Genomic DNA, 16133 nt, shown 5'->3' on the forward strand with positions numbered 1-16133 from the left:
AGAGAAATGCCATTTTTTTCTTTGGAAACATGACAATAAACATTTTGAATCTTGAATCTTGAATAATGCAGGAAGAACTCTCAGCCCTCCTGAAGAAAGATGGGATACAGGAGGTGGATGCTGGGGACTGCCAAGCTGGGTTCCCTTCCCGCTCTTTTTTGGTTCTCAAACGGGAAGGGTGTCTTTCCCCGATGTTGGATCTCAGGGGCCTCAACTGCTATCTTTGTCCCCTGATATACAAAATGCTGATGGTCCCCAAGGTGAAGCAGGCCATCAGTTTTGGGGATTGGTTTGCTACCAATGATCTGAAAGTCATTTATTGTTTTCCCCTTCGGCATCTCTCTTGCACTCTGGACCTTCACGTGATGCATGGACGCTGTCCTTGGTTCTATGAGGATACAGGGCCACAGGGTCCTTAAATACTTACTTACATGACTGGCTGGTTTGCACCACATCAGAACAACAGTCCTGCAGCCATGTAGCTTAGCTCCTGTTCAAGTTCAGGCTCAAGGCTTGCGCCTGAATCTCAAGAAGAGCAAGCTACAGCCTTCCCAGGTCCTATGTCTGGACATAGGGCCTCTGTGTCCCGCACTGCGGAGCGACGCTAGACCTTTAGGAGATGCCTAGAGCACTTCAGACTTCACTAGTGGGTCAGTTGGGGGCTATACTTCTGCCTCATGGGCCATATGGATGAAGGGACTCCTCCAACGTGGAGCTGGGCTAGGTGGTGGGTCTGGTGACTCACCACCAGTTATTCTCCACAGACGCCTCTCAAGTAGGTTGGGGTGCAATACACGAGGGCTGTGGTATCAAGAACTGCAAGCTGTCATCCTGGCACTCGAGTAGTTTCTCGACTGCAGGGATTTGATGTCAGCGTCAGGGAGACAGCCCTGTTGTGTCAGCCTATGTCAACAGACAGGGTTGCCTAGACTTGCCCCTCCTTTGCAGGATAGCTGCCAGGCTGTGGCAGTAGGCTCACCCGCTGTTCCGCTCACTGAGAGCTATTCATGTGCCAAGGCCACTGAACATAGCACCAGACATTATGTGAGGAGTCTGGCCCCTGAGAAGGAGAAACTCCGCTGCCAGCCTCAGCCATGCGAACAATGCGGTAGCCTTGTGGACTGTCCATTTGGGCTGCTACTCCTGTCGCTGGGGAGTGTTTATCTCCTGGTGTGTGGTCCACAAGTTGGACCCATATGAGGTTAAAGTGGAAACCATATGTGGCACCCTGAGTATTTTGAGCATTAAGAACAAGTCTCAGATGTGTTCCTTATGTGTTCGTGCCCACCCCCCATCATCTTTTTTTGCTATTTGTTGTGACAATAGTTTGCATCATAACACGGAGTGAAAAGCTCATTTGCTCCCACCTGATGTGATGTTAGGGCGATATTTAGTTTCACCAGTAGGTGGCAGTGGTGGCTCAGCCAAACGGGTAACTGGCAAAATAATCACAAAAGTAACGCAGGCCAGTTATTACAATGGAAGCCGCCAGTAACACTGAATTGTTTTGCTGTGTTTCAGGTGAGAGCAATATACAAGAACTACATACATTTATGTAAAGTTGATGCTTATTTAACATGTTTGGAGTGTAATTCTTGTTTATATGGTGTTTAATGTGAGCGAATAAGGGAGTTGTTTCACGTTATCTGTGAGTAATGCGAATAACATTTGTGCGCTAGCTAAGTCATGTTAGCCTCCTGCATTAATCTCTGTAACCGTGTTGTTCCATCAGTAAGGTGAAAGGAAACTGTTATCTGGTTTCAGTTAAAGTTATAGGAAATAGACCAGCCAGTACATGTTATGTTGTCTATTGTTTACTGGTCATTTTCTCTGTGTGTTAAGGGCTGATTAATACATGGCCATTACACGTAATGCTACAAAAGTAACGCAGGCCAGTTATTACAATGGAAGCCGCCAGTAACACTGAATTGTTTTGCTGTGTTTCAGCGCAATAAATCTTCATGTGCACCTGAATGAACGTTGGGTTACTTAATGTAATCCCTGGTTCTTTGATAACAGAGTGAGGTGTTTCACTATGGGAATCGCCTCGGCGTGACCAACTACGGAAGCTCCAATGACACCACGTCTGTCTATGACAGACCTGTCGAGCCGTGCTCAGGGCTCCGCCCCCTCGTACTAACACGGCCGACCAGCTCCTCCTAACTCATTCCAAGCAGATTTCTTTCCGTGCCTAAGCAAGGAGGGAAGTGTTGGTGAAACACCTCACTCTGTTATCAAAGAACCAGGGATTACGTTAAGTAACCCAACGTTCTTTTTCTAACTTCGCTCGGTGTTTCACTATGGGAGATATGGCCCACTCCCGGATTGCGCCAGCTCCCGAAGCTACTCTCCAGTGCTACTCCAGGATCTCAGGTCGAACCTGAGGCACCAGAATCCAGCACCGTCTGAGCCAGGGATGACTGTGCAACATCCAGCCGATAAAACCGGACAAACGTGTGCGGTGTAGCCCAGCTTGCTGCCGCACAAATATCCTGGACTGATACACCTCTGAACAACGCCCAGGATGTGGCCACACCCCTAGTGGAGTGTGCTCGGAGTCCCGGGGGGGCCTGCAAGCCCTTACAGCTATAAGCCAGAGCTAAGGCCTCTACAATCCAATGAGCTAGTCTCTGGCGTGATACGGGCCTGCCCTTGTGAGGGGAGGCCCAGGAAACAAACAGCTGATCCGACTTCCTGAATCCAGCTGTTCTGTCAACATAAGTCCCCAAGGCCCGGACAGGGCACAAAGTGTTCAGCCTCTGCTCCCTCTCGGAAGAGAATGGAGGGGGGTGAAAAGCTAGGAGCTCTACTGTAGGGCACCTGTATGATGTTTCCAACACTTTAGGGACAAAGGCTGGGTTAGGCCTCAGGAGTGCTTTAGTGAGTCCCGGGGCCAACTGTAGACAAGAGGGGTGAATAGACAGAGCCTGTAATTCACTAACTCGCTTGGCTGTGGTTAGAGCCAACAGCAGAGTGGTTTTAAGAGAGAGAAACTTCAACCCCACTGCCCCAATAGGCTCAAAGGGGTGGTGGGAGAGGGCGTCTAAAACGACTGACAGATCCCATAAAGGGACCAGTGGTCTAGAAACTGGGAGCGTTCGACGCGCTCCTCTCATGAAGCGACCTACAAGGGGGTGCTGCCCAGCAGGTTTATCACCAAACCCCACGTGGCAGGCTGAAATAGCCGCTAAATAGACCTTTATAGTGGAAAAAGCTTTCCTTTTGTCCAGCAAGTCTTGAAGAAAACACAACAGCTCCACCACTGAACACTGAAAAGGGATAATCTGCTTTTCATGGCACCACTCTTCAAAAACACGCCATTTACTGCTGTAAATGGAACGGGTGGAGGAGGCTCTGGCATTCTGAATGGTTTCAATAACCTTTGGAGGCATGCCTGCTGCCTTCAAATTCCACCTTTCACGGGCCAGGCCCAGAGAGCAACCTGGTCTGGATGGGGATGGTATATCTCCCCCCGCGCCTGAGACAGAAGGTCCCTGCGGATGGGGAGTGGCCATGGCTCGTCCACCAGAAGCTGGATGATTTCTGCTATCCAGTGTTTGGATGGCCACCGTGGAGCTATTAAAATCAGAGACAGCCCCTGATCCCTCACTCTGATCAGTGTTGGGGAGATCAGGCTGAGGGGAGGGAAAGCATACAGCAGAGTTTTTGGCCAAGGATGGGCCAGCGCATCCACGCCCAGTGGCGCGTGTGCGTCTGACAGGGAGAAAAACAGGGGGCACTGTGTGTTTTCTCGCGAGGCGAAGAGATCTACGGCAGCCCGGCCGTATCTCTGCCAAATCTGCTCCACCACCTGTGGGTGAAGCCTCCATTCTCCGAACAGTGGATTTCCTCTGGACAGGAGGTCCGCCCCCCTGTTCAGAATTCCTGGCACGTGAGTTGCCCGAAGGGAGAGGAGCCGAGTGCTGCTCCACATAATTATTTCCCTGGCTAACCTGTGTAGCTGCCGGGAACGGGTGCCGCCCTGGCGGTTGATATAAGCAACTACAGTGGAGTTGTCTGTTTTCACTAAAACATGTTGACCCCGGAGATACGGCAGAAAATGCCGTAAGGCTAGGAGCACCGCGCGGAGCTCCAGCACATTTATGTGATTCAGAGTGAGTCTCTGTGACCAAACGCCATTCACTGCTCTGCCCATCATAGTTGCACCCCAACCTGACAGGGATGCATCTGTGGTCAGCGTCACCCTGGATGATACTGCCCCGAGCGGTACCCCCGCCGCGAGAGCTGTCGGGCTCCTCCAGGGCCGGAGAGCCGCAATACACGGCTGCGTTATTTTTACACCACGACTGAGATGTCGGCGAGGGCACAGCTGCAGAGAAGCGACCCACTGCTGAAAATCTCTCATCATAAGCAGCCCCAAGTGTACCACCGATATCACCGAGGCCATGAGGCCGAGGAGGCGGAGACAGTCGGAACCGCACGACTTTCCCCAGCTGAAAACGGGAAAGACAGTGAGTGAAGGATGCGATCCTCCGCTCTGAAAGTGCGATACGATAAGAGATGGAGTCTATTCTGAGCCCCAGATACTCTGTAAACTGTGTGGGTTCCAAGTGGCTCTTTTCCAGGTTGATAGTGAACCCAAGCTCCGTGAGGTGATTCACCACCACCTCGGAGTCTTTGATCGCCTGCTCGCGCGATCGTGAGCATATTAGATAATCGTCTATGTAAGAAAATATTCTGATGCCGCTGTTCCTTAACGGAGACAGCGCTGCCTCCACACATTTGCTGAACACCCTCGGAGCTAAGGATAGCCCGAATGGGATAGTTTGAAACTCGTACGCTACGCTCTGATAAGCGAACCTGAGATATTTCCTGTGTGGAGGATAAATGGCGATGTGAAAATATGCGTCTGATAGGTCGATTGTAACAAACCAATCGCCTGTGTGAATTGAGCGACAAAGCGTCTTGTGTGTGAGCATTCTGAACGTGTACTTTCTCAAATGCTTGTTTAACACACGCAGATCCAGAATAGGACGGAGCGACGTTCCGTCCTTTTTCGGGATGAGGAAATAGCGGGAGTAAAAGCCCTGCTGAGCTTCTTCGCTCGGAACCGCTCCGATCGCCTGTTTGTGTAACAGGGAGGATATTTCCTCCTCCAGCACATTCGCTGAATCGCGACTGGCCACAGAAGCTAACACTCCGCCGAATCTCGGTGGTTTTGCCGCAAACTGTAGTCTGTAACCATGGGAAATGGTTGACAAGACCCAGGGATGAACTGCGCATGCGCGCCACCGCTCCAGCCGCTCTGCGAGCGGGCCTCTGAAGAAGCGGTAGCGTGACGTCACCCCTGTCTCCCGGAAGGAGTTGGGGCTCTCCCCCTCGGGAAGAGCGTGAGCTCCCCCCGCTGGGAACAAAGACAAATTGCAGTGATTTTCTTTTGTTTTTATTTTGAAACTGGGGGGACATTCTGCCCTTGGCAAACTGCCTGGCTGCAGAAATGCACGTTTTATTTCTTTTGTTACCCCCAAACCACAGTGAAGTGTCTGGTGACTCTGGGCAGTGCTTGGTGACACAGACAGAGTGTTTAGAAGTGTTTGGTGACACTGCGCCATTTGTCCACAAGTCTGTCCTCCCTGAACTGGAGGAGGAGACTGAGAGGGTGCTCCTGGTGAACTGGAAACTTCCGGAGACCCTGAACTTTGGAGTGATTTGGTTACCCCTTCTAACACCTTCCTTCTCTTTGGGGAAGAAAAGAGGGGTGACACAGAATGCTGCAGGTGTGCTAGGCTGACCGCTTCTTTTTCCCCTCTCCGGGGTGTGACGGCTTGTTCTTTGCAGCAACTGCTGCAAAGGAATGCTTGCCCCAAGGTCTTCGGTTCTCTACCTTGGCCTGGTGGGCACCCTGCTGGCCTCCTGCTCCTCTCTGCATTCTGACCCCACTCTGTCTCCCTCTCGCAGCTGCTGCTGTTGCTGCAAAGCCAGCTCTTGGCACCTGCTGGGGCTGAGAGTTAGGTTTTCTGGGTAAGCAGAGATTGAATGCTTCACCCTCCTGCTTTCTGCGGGTGCTTGTTTCTCTCATTCTCTCCAGGGCTGGGCCAAAGAGACCCTTGGTTGGGTCATAGGCTGCATCCATGACCTCAGCCTTCTGAGCATCACCCAGGCCTGACAGGTTTAGCCACAAGGCTCTCTCACCCGAGACTGCAAGGCCCATAACGCGACCACACCCTTGGACTGCTCCCCTGGAGGAGCGAAGAATGAGATCATTAACCACGCAGATTTCATCCCAGAGGGCTGGGTTCGGGGAACCCGAGTCAAGCTGACGGCCCATGTCTTCCAGAATTTCTGCCTGATATGCTGATAGCAGTGTGACTGCATTAAGCGAGCACACTGACTGTGCAGCATATTTGTATGTCCTTTGATAAATAGATGCCGTGAGGCGATCTATCTTGTTGGGCAAAGAAATGCTAGAAGAAGCTGAGATTGCCCTGCGGTTAGGGTGAAGGTGATACGCCACTGAAGGCTCCACTGCTGGGGGTTCAGTCAGCCCCAGTTCACCCATCCCCTGGATCTCAAGCTTAGAGCAGCCCTTGGTCGGAAGCTTGCTTTTAAAAGGGCTTGACCAATAGCGACTCATTTCTTTCATGCAGGCTGGGACTGCTGGCAGAAGCTGCTTTGATGGCGGCAAGGCTGGTGGGAGCCTCTTGCCGTCATACAAGTCACGTTCTGCCCCTTCGGCATCCTGGGCGGCTGGCCATGGGATGCCTAGCTTGGCAGCAGCCCGTTTACAGACCTCGTACAAATTGCTGTCCACCAGGGGTGCAACTTCAGCCCCACTCGGTGGCCTGGACTGCTGGGGAGGAAAGGTAGAGTCATCCTCCTGTTCCTCATCCATGTCCTCCAGGTCGAGGAGGTCGGAGTCGGCATCGCCCTCCGCGTCCTCGCCACCCGGCTCGCCCACGTTTTGATCGAGGAGGTCCTCGAACGATGGGGGCATGAGCGGGGACTCTTCTTCCATCATGTCCGCCCAGCTTGTGGAGGCTCGCGGATGACGGATATCGCTCGTAGCAGTAGCAGCCGACAGGCAGGGGTCCTGACTGTTCGTTACTGCTACTCTCAGCCTCCTTTCCAGGACTTTCTCTGGCATCAAAGCACAGTGTGGGCATCCCTGAGGGTCCGCCAGTGAAGCCTGAGCATGCTTGGCACCCATACAGACGATGCACATTGGATGAGGGTCCCTGCCCGAGATGGTGGCACCGCATGACGCGGGGCACGGGCGGGATGCAGCCTCTTTAGCCTTCGGCTCCGACCTTTTGGCGGGAGTAGGAGCCGTAGACATGGTTAGCGGAAAGGGGTGAGACTAGGCTACACCAGGCTCGTCTCGACACGTTAGCCCGTAAGTAGCTAGGACTAGCAGCGGGTGTTAAATCCGATCTAGTCGCGGCGGGAGTCAGCTCGTCGTGACACGTTGGCTGCACTCCGCTAGCCAATATCGTTAGCAACTTAATGCTAACCGAACCCTACGTCGACCAACAAGCTAATGCTAGTGAGACGCTAATGTGGTTCGTGGCCTGCTAACAAGTTAATGCTAGCCGGACACTGAACGAACAGCTCGCCGTAACGCGTTAGCCCGAGTCACACAACGTCGGCTACCTCGCTAACTAAAACCAGGAACCGCTGGGACAGCTCGCCTGACGCGGTTGCTGTTCCACAGTGCAACTCTAAGTACACTTCTTTCGAAGGACTTACTCAGCACGATCCAAACTGGAACCGGAAAAACTGCGTTCGGCGACGTACTCCTACACGGGACGCCTGAGAACTGTTAAGCAGCTAATCAAGTTAGCCTGGATGCGCTGAGGGAGCTCAAAGTAGTTTCTCACGGGAAGAAAGCGAGAATGAGTTAGGAGGAGCTGGTCGGCCGTGTTAGTACGAGGGGGCGGAGCCCTGAGCACGGCTCGACAGGTCTGTCATAGACAGACGTGGTGTCATTGGAGCTTCCGTAGTTGGTCACGCCGAGGCGATTCCCATAGTGAAACACCAAGCGAAGTTAGAAAAAGAACCCTGTCATCCTTCAGTGTGTAACACATACATGGTGGCAGTGATCAAAGACCATTCGCTTTGGTCATTCAGCACTTAGTGAGGCTTACTCCTTTTAAATATATTGGTTCCTGAGGGGTGTCCAGCAACTTATTCTCAGGCCAGGATCCCCGGTTCCCCTCTGGGACCTGGACCTTATCATTGGCGCCATTCAGTGGTCTCCTTTTGAAGCACTGTAGGTCACTGACCTGAAATGATTGTCCTTGCGGCTGCACCTCATTGTTTTGTAATTTTATTTAATTTAACATAGAAAGAAAGCACGTCTTATTTTCTGTACTTGATATTTAAATAAATTGACTGCATCTGCGTTTAGAAAATTATCCATGAAACTAACCATACCTATGAATGCTATCCAGAATTGCATTCACAGGCTACTTTGCCTTGTTTAGTAAATTTGGCTCCTAATGTCCTTGTTTCACTTACATTATATTGTCAAAAGTATTCACGCACTTGTCCAAGTCATTGAATACAAGTGCTCCGATCACTTCCATGCCCACAGTTTTATAAATTCAAGCATCTGGGCATGCAGACTATTTCCACAAACATTCGTGGTTGCTCTCAGGACCTCAGTTAATTCCAGTGTGGTACTATGGCCAGATGCAACCTGTTCAACAATCATGAAATTTCCTTTTTTCTAAAATATTCCATACTCAATGTTAGAAGTGTTATAACAAAGTGTAAGCAATTGGGAACCACAGCAATTCAGTCATGAAGTGGTAGGCCAAGTAAAATCACAGAGCGGGTTCAGCAGATCCTGAGGCACATAACGCACAGAGGTCTCCAGCTTTCTGCAGAGTCAATCACTACAGCTTTCAAAATTCATGTGGCCTACAAATTAGTTTAAGAACAGTGTGTAGAGAATTTCATGGGACAGGATTCCAAAGCTCAAAAGCTAACATCACAAATGCCCATTTGGAAGAATGAACAAAAATTCCCATAACACACACCCAGACATCATGGAAAGCCTTTCCAGAAGAGCCGAAGCTGTTATAACATCATATTATAACTGTTATAATATGATGTCGCACTGGGTGGGGCGACATCATATTAAGCCCTATGGATTTGGAAGGGATTGCATGTGAAGGCAGTTGAGTGAATACTGTTAGCCAGAGGTGGGACCAAGTCATTGTTTTGCAAGTCTCAAGTAAGTCTCAAGTCTTTATCCTCAAGTCTCAAGTCAAGTCTCAAGTAATGTCAGGCAAGTCAGAGTCGAGTCTCAAGTCACTGGTGTAAAAGTCCGAGTAAAGTCACAAGTCTGAAATTTTGAATTTCAAGTCCTTTCGAGTCTTTAAAAAAAAAAAAACGAAAGAAGAATGTTGCAGTTATATGCTAAATGTAAATATTAGACCATGTAATTTTTAAATCTGTGTTTTTCTCAACACATGACAAAATAGTGAACTTAGAAAATATACACAAATTGTGAAATTGCACCTCTTTAAAATGCAGCTCAATTAAACCTAGCTCCAAGAATAATTTTCACCGACAGTTCTGAGATAAGCTGCATGTTATTCTTGGATGCGGTTGTAGGACCGGCTTTAAAATCGCATGACAAAAATATCATACATATTAAAAAAAACTGCATCACCAACGTAGCCTGGACAACATTTGCTAGTTAGATGAAGTCAGCTATCTCATTGTAGCATATTTATATGCATATTTATAATTATATGGTTCTTGGAGTGAGTGCATACACTCATGAAGTTTAGTAACTTCAGGTCACTGCAACAAGCCCAGGTACAGTTTACCGCCGGATGGGTACAGGACCTTGAAATGCACCGTGTAGAACGAAAGACCATCGTACGTATCATAAGTTTACCAGTCTCACAAATCGTCTTCATAAATACACATTCGTTAACCGTTTATTAATAGGACCTTTGAGCTCAATGGTAATTAATTACTAGTGGAAATAATTTCTGGTACGCATTACAGAAATGTAGCAGTGACAATAATACTGTATGCTGTAATCGCACTGGGCAATTGGTGATACAAAAACCTGTTTTACCCTGTGAATAAAAGTATATGTTTTTGTCAATGTACCATAATAACAGAAGCGAAACGCAATATTGTGTCAGGACAATTCACTATTTATGCACAATAAACAAAGGAGCATAGCGCGACAATTTCTGTTCAGCGCCAGACTTGCTTGTAACCTATATCACTAATTATGTTATGAAAATGACGCATTAACTACAACAGAAGACTTGCCTTTGCGGAAATGCTTGGAGCAGACTAACCTGTGAGCTGGAGTGTTCTGGGACGTTATATTTGGTCTTTGAATGGCTGCAATCCAGGCCATCCGTCGCCTGTTTGTCACTTCGGAAACATGGCTCGAACAATTTCTCTTCAACGACGTAATCCGATAACAACCGATCTCTTTACCCGTCGGCTTCCCGTGGCTGTCATGCGACCGGCTATTGCAGTTAATAATACAACAGCTTCTTGACATTTTTGTGTTTCTTTTTATCGCTGTGTGACTGATTTCAATTGAAAGCCTGCGCGCGCTAGTACCTCTTGCCACGAGTTCCCAGAATCCTTTGCGGTTTTACCCCTGAATGACGTCACATTTTCAATCTCTATATAATATGCATGTTAAATTTTATATTTGGGGTGAAATATCAAGTCTTTTCAAGTAAACCGGTTCAAGTCCAATTCAAGTCCCAGGTCATTGGTGTAAAAGTCCAAGTCAAGTCACAAGTCTTAGAACATTTTTTCAAGTCAAGTCTAAAGTCATAAAATTAATGACTCGAGTCTGACTCGAGTCCAAGTCATGTGACTCGAGTCCACACCTCTGCTGTTAGCACTATAGTGTATTTGGTATATCCAGATGAATATCTTATAATTAAGCAAGTTTAAGGCTAGAATACAGGAAGGAATAGGACTCCGTGTGTATTCATTTTGTCAGCAGATTTTGGTTTAGTTTATTTTGTTTAAAATGTAATTCAGTTTTAGTCGACGACATAGCACAAGATTATAGTAGACTGAATCTAAAGTTGATTCAGTTGACTAAAACATAAAGTGTAAAAGTTTGTTAAGACAATTGCTCCACACGGTTTACAAAGATCTGAGGCAGAAGAGAAGGAAAGTCACCAACTAATCACAAATCACGAATTATGAAGCACAAGTCCACAGGAGCTGTGAGAACACTGACGTTAGTGTAGTAGTGTAGTGTACAGTAGTACAATCATCCAGCGACGAGAGGATCTGTGTTCCAGCCTCAAATAGTGCTCCCGGTGATGACAGGTGATTGTTGTCAGGTGTGTGTGTGGGCCAAGGGCGGGAGCCCATAGTGAGCTCCGCCCAGGCAGAGAGGGAGAGAACAGAAACAGCAAATGTAGCCTTGTGGGGCCGACCGGGCAGGCACGGAGACCATGACACCTCCAAAGCAGAGATATTTTGTTATGTTTCCATGGGCCCCCCACCCCATAACCACACAAATGCCTTCAAATGTCACTTTACTGCACAAAGACATTGCTTCTGATTGGATCACTTCCAGAAAAAAACCCAAGTTACTACGCTTGAGGTGCTTGTCTTAATTTTTTTTGTTATACTAGAAAACCAAAATATTTGAGGAAAGGTTTGAAACCATGACTATAGATTAGAGAGTTTTAATGAAGCACACAAACCACGGACTCACCACACATTTTGAAAGTGCCCACTGTTTTTCTGAATAATAACCTTTATTGAAGATGTTTGTGAAGTAGATCAATAAATACTTTATATACAATTAATCAAAAAATAGGTTATCATCAAAGTAGTTTGCAAGGGTACATGTTATCATAGGACAATATTGTATACATTGTATGTTGAATGACAACAAAAGTCTGAATTTAACTTAGTTTGTAACTGAACCAAGGATAAATCAGTCCTGTCTTTCATTCTGCATAATGCATATGAATGTAGGGTCAATACCATCATTTCATAAAGTCAAATCAAATCGCAATGATCCCTATAGTGCTGGATCTTGACAGAGTATAATAATGTCATTTTAATGTAAATTAATTAGTAAGAAATCAATGTTCAATAATTTCTTTAAATAGCAAGGACCTGCAGAGAGGTTTAAAGGGGCGGGTGCTCAAAGTTAAAAAGGGGCACATTGAACCAGGCTGAATAACAACAACACACATTCATCAAGAATCTAATATGGGAAGGGCAGGGCTGTGTTGATCTGAGACTGTAGACATTAAAAAGTCCACAGGAGAGATGGTAGCTGATTAAACAAGTGTCATGAGATAATAACAAAATGCAAAGATTGGTGACAGCGCTTGGAACCATAAGGCAACGAAAAACTGTGACATAAACTCGGCTCTGCCATGTCTGGACAATGTTATATCATGAGTAATATTTTTTTAAATCCAGCTAAATAAAACACACACATGCACACACAGTGACATTTTAGACCTTCTTCAGAATACTGTATATACTATGGGCATCCTTACATTATTATTCATTACTAGAGCTACAATAATAAAGCAATGAGGAGGGGGAAGTAATAAATATGAAATAATGTATTTATGATGATTCCATTTGTTTCACTATCCACTCTGTGCAGGGCAAAGCTTATTACATTTTTAAACTGTAGAGATTACAATCATTTTACTGCTGTAAAATCCAACTTTTGTCTTATTTAAAATATAAATCTAATATAATCTGCTTCTTAATGTATGTTCTTTAAAATACAGCGTGTGTTTTTTAATATATTATAATTATAATAATTATTATGTGGACATGCACATTTTTTAGTGAAATATAATCCCTCCAGAAAGGCAGGAAATGCCCAGAAACTTACTTTAAAGCTAAATATGTTCCCTAAAACGGTGACAGAGCTACAGACCCATGACAGCCTTACACAGGTAGCCAGCAGCTGTGACCAGCACTACTTGTGCAGTTAATAAAAGGACAGGTAATGTTTGTCACGCTGTTGCACACACAGCACGCTCGTTTGTTTCAGTTCGTCAAATTGCCACAAGACAACTTACCAACGTGTACGTAATAAGCTAATACTCCTGTGTGCTACACACTACAGTGTACGCTGTACACCTACTTACTGGTTTTGTCGCATCAGTCTGTGTCTCTGAGTTAACTTGTGTTTCTCCTACAGCTCCGGACCGCAAAAAATGCGCGTGCTCTTTGTGAGCTCGTTCCCGGCTCGTAACCAGCGCGTTCTGCCGTCGAGGGCGATCATTGGTTAAATGTGATCATGTGACTGATGCAAGCCAGATCCTTTTATTTAGCAAAACTATGATTAATAGTTAAATATTATTGTTGAGGGGCACAGACAGGACTCCGCACGCACACACACATAAAAAATAAATAAATAAATAAAAAAAATTTAAAAGTTGCCTCAACAAAAGGGCACTTTGGGCACTCATCAGGAAAGGGGCGGGTGCTCAAGCCCCTCTAGCCCCCCCCTCTGCACGTCCCTGTTAAATAGTAGCGTTAGCTAAGTGAAATGAAAAAACCAAAACACTACTGAGCTATAGCTTGGAATTAGCTTAGCTTAGCATATTGGAATCAGGGGAAAACAGCTAGTGTGGCACTTAGAAAAATTAAAAAACACAGACTGAATAAAAACAAAAGTGGCATGAGAGCTCTCATGAAAAAGAAGCAAAACTTTTAGGAAAAGGTCCTGTTGCCTTGCACTAATGTTGGACTGGACCCTGTCTCCGTTCAGTTTCTACACAGGCTAACAATAAATCAACTGGTGAACAATGATGCTAGTATTTTACCAGGCTTCATAAAATGCAATTCCAATAAGTCTGGGAGAATGCTAAATCTCTGAGCGTCTGTAATAAAGTAAAGGCAATCCAAATTAAAATTCTACACAGAGCTCACATATCACCTTCTCCACGCCATAAATACAATTCTGACCTTTCTCCGCTGTGCCCTAAATGAAAAATAGAGGTGGGCAACCCCACGCACTGTCTATGCACCTGCTGCAAAACACAACAATTTTGGTGTGTCAATGCAACCCATTGTGCATGTTACTTGGAGTGGCAAACGACAAAATCAGGGGGAAGTTTGGAAAGCAGCTCTACGCACTGTTAACATTCTGTGCTAGGAAATGTGTCCACGGCCCCATCTAAGACTCAGTGGCACCGGACAGTATTGGAATATGTATATGTGTCACTAGATTTCTTAACATGCAAGTTACATAGTTGGGACAAAAAGTTTAATAAAATATGGGACCCATTTATGGCGTATGCCAGTTTGGATATTTCTGCTATTTTCTCACGGGCCCTGGTACAATGCAAGCAAGTCACTGCTGTTTTACATATGTGTATTGTTAATTGTATCTCATAATCAAAGTGTCTGGAATTTCCATTTATTTATTTGTATTCTTGAGCCGGGTTGTTTGTTTTGTTTGGTTTTGGCTAGTTTTGTCCTGTTATGTTGGTTTTGTTTAATGATGGTGTCAGTATAAAGCTTAAAACTCAACAAATACATGGAAGGAAAAACAATTATAGCATACTAAGTGCAAAAAAAAAAAAAAAAATGCAATTCCAATGAAGGCCACTGGATGCTAGATACAAAACCATTCTTGGCCGCAGCTGACGAATGTTCAAATAGCACAGAATCTTCTTAAAGATGGAAAATAAATACTTTATCAATTACTAAATAACATTACTAAAAGTATACTGGTTGTTATGTTGGAAATTATTGCTTCATTATTGCAAACCAATAAGTTTTGAATGTAATACCATGTTACATACAAATTTACTGGCTCATTAATCTGCTAGCATTTGATAGCTAAAGCAGCTGGAGACACAACAGACAACTTATCATTCACCTTATACTATTTTAAAATCTGCCCAAAGTCCACCATCTGAGGTGCACGTGTAATTGGTGCACTGTAATATAAAATTCACTCATAGCCTTGCACTCACTGTCCAATGACAAAGTTTACATTAGCAATAAGCTATAACAGCGTTTAATTATTTTCTTCAGTTTTTCAAAGAATTCAGAGAATGAAAAGTTTAAGAAATCCACAAAACTATAAAAGGGGCTTTAATATTTTTTTCCAGCTTGAGTCATTGTTATCAGATGTAGTTTGTTTTTAAATGGAGCTTTGGAGTTTTGGTTTATCTTCGAGCTCTAGCTGTTTCCCCCTGCTTTCAGTTTTTATGCTAATCTAAGCAAATTATATATTGCATTGATCACTGTGCTGAACATACAGACATGAGAACATCACCCTTTTAGAGAGACAAATATTCCTTCAAAGGTCTTTTATTTAAGACATTTTATTTGTCAAAGAACAGATTCAAGCAACAACAGTTTGGGGATAATCAGATAATTGTTTATACTGTTGCTTTTTTCTAACATTAAAGTGTAAAATCTTAATATACCAATGTACCGCATCCCAACAATCCGTAAGCATTGTTCCTTTAATGGTGCTAGACGACAATGTGTATAATGTACAAAACACAGCCTAACACCTGTGGTTATATGCACTTAATGGCATTGCTTTGCATTGATCCCTCTGCTTTCTGAGATGTTACTTTGCACCGAAAGTTCTCAGGATGTGAGCACAGCGTTAAAAACTGTACAAACTGCTGCTGGACGGTAACTGTTGAAGAACTAGAAAAATATTCTGGTGGCTCAGCTTTTCCAGGGGTGCTGTGGTGGCCTCTGCCAGGTAAATAAAGAAAAGTTCATATTCAGTGTAGAGAAACCAGGGTGGAGGTGTCAAGCGAGTTACCAAAGGAATAAGTGTGGGGGATGTTGAAAAGGCCAGCAGGCGTCTTATCTGTCCATTAAACACACACATACATTGGAGTCTTCAGATAGAAACCTCGTATTCTCTGGATTCCTGTGAAGACATTGCACGAGTTTGGTCAGCACTCAAAGCAGTCAGAAAACTAAACCAGTGTACACTTTAAAATGGCAGGACAGCATGTTACACAAACATGATGGACAACAATGGAAACAATTATAGTTTTTAAATTATTAATAAAAAAAAACAATAAATGAGCAGAGGAAATTTAAAAATGCAGATAATTTTATAGAGATGCACTACATCAGCGGTCCCCAACCCCCGGGCCTCGGACCGGTACCGGTCCGTGAGTCGTTTGGTACCGGGC

At 45.5% G+C, this 16133-nt stretch overlaps 2 protein-coding genes and 1 pseudogene across 3 annotated transcripts in view; all 3 read right to left on the reverse strand.

Annotated features, from left to right (window-relative positions):
- Window positions 1-2369: 2369 nt before the first annotated feature.
- LOC147313895 (uncharacterized) lies at window positions 2370-4825 on the reverse strand (annotated as a pseudogene).
- A 475-nt stretch (window positions 4826-5300) lies between these two features.
- LOC147313896 (uncharacterized) lies at window positions 5301-7827 on the reverse strand. Its single transcript, XM_086262736.1, has one exon. It carries the CDS (start codon window positions 7295-7297, stop codon window positions 5744-5746), a length of 1554 nt encoding a protein of 517 aa, XP_086118862.1. The 5' UTR covers window positions 7298-7827; the 3' UTR covers window positions 5301-5743.
- A 3882-nt stretch (window positions 7828-11709) lies between these two features.
- sez6b (seizure related 6 homolog b) overlaps window positions 11710-16133 on the reverse strand; it is a 243156-nt gene continuing 238732 nt past the window's right edge. For both annotated transcript variants that reach the window (XM_086260610.1, XM_086260609.1), the window contains one exon: window positions 11710-15862. In XM_086260610.1, the coding sequence (XP_086116736.1) occupies window positions 15833-15862 (30 nt within the window). In that variant the 3' untranslated portion in view covers window positions 11710-15832. The remainder of the gene's footprint in view (window positions 15863-16133) is intronic.

This window comes from Aulonocara sp. 'chitande type north' Nkhata Bay, linkage group LG14, assembly GCF_057382095.1.
Source record: "Aulonocara sp. 'chitande type north' Nkhata Bay isolate Kocher_YH1m ecotype deep benthic linkage group LG14, A_spYH_male_GT1.1, whole genome shotgun sequence".
Taxonomy (NCBI): domain Eukaryota; kingdom Metazoa; phylum Chordata; class Actinopteri; order Cichliformes; family Cichlidae; genus Aulonocara; species Aulonocara sp. 'chitande type north' Nkhata Bay.

Coding starts and splice junctions, on each gene's coding strand:
- LOC147313896 (XM_086262736.1), bottom strand. CDS start 7,297: ATGTCTACGGCTCCTACTCCCGCCAAAAGGTCGGAGCCGAAGGCTAAA.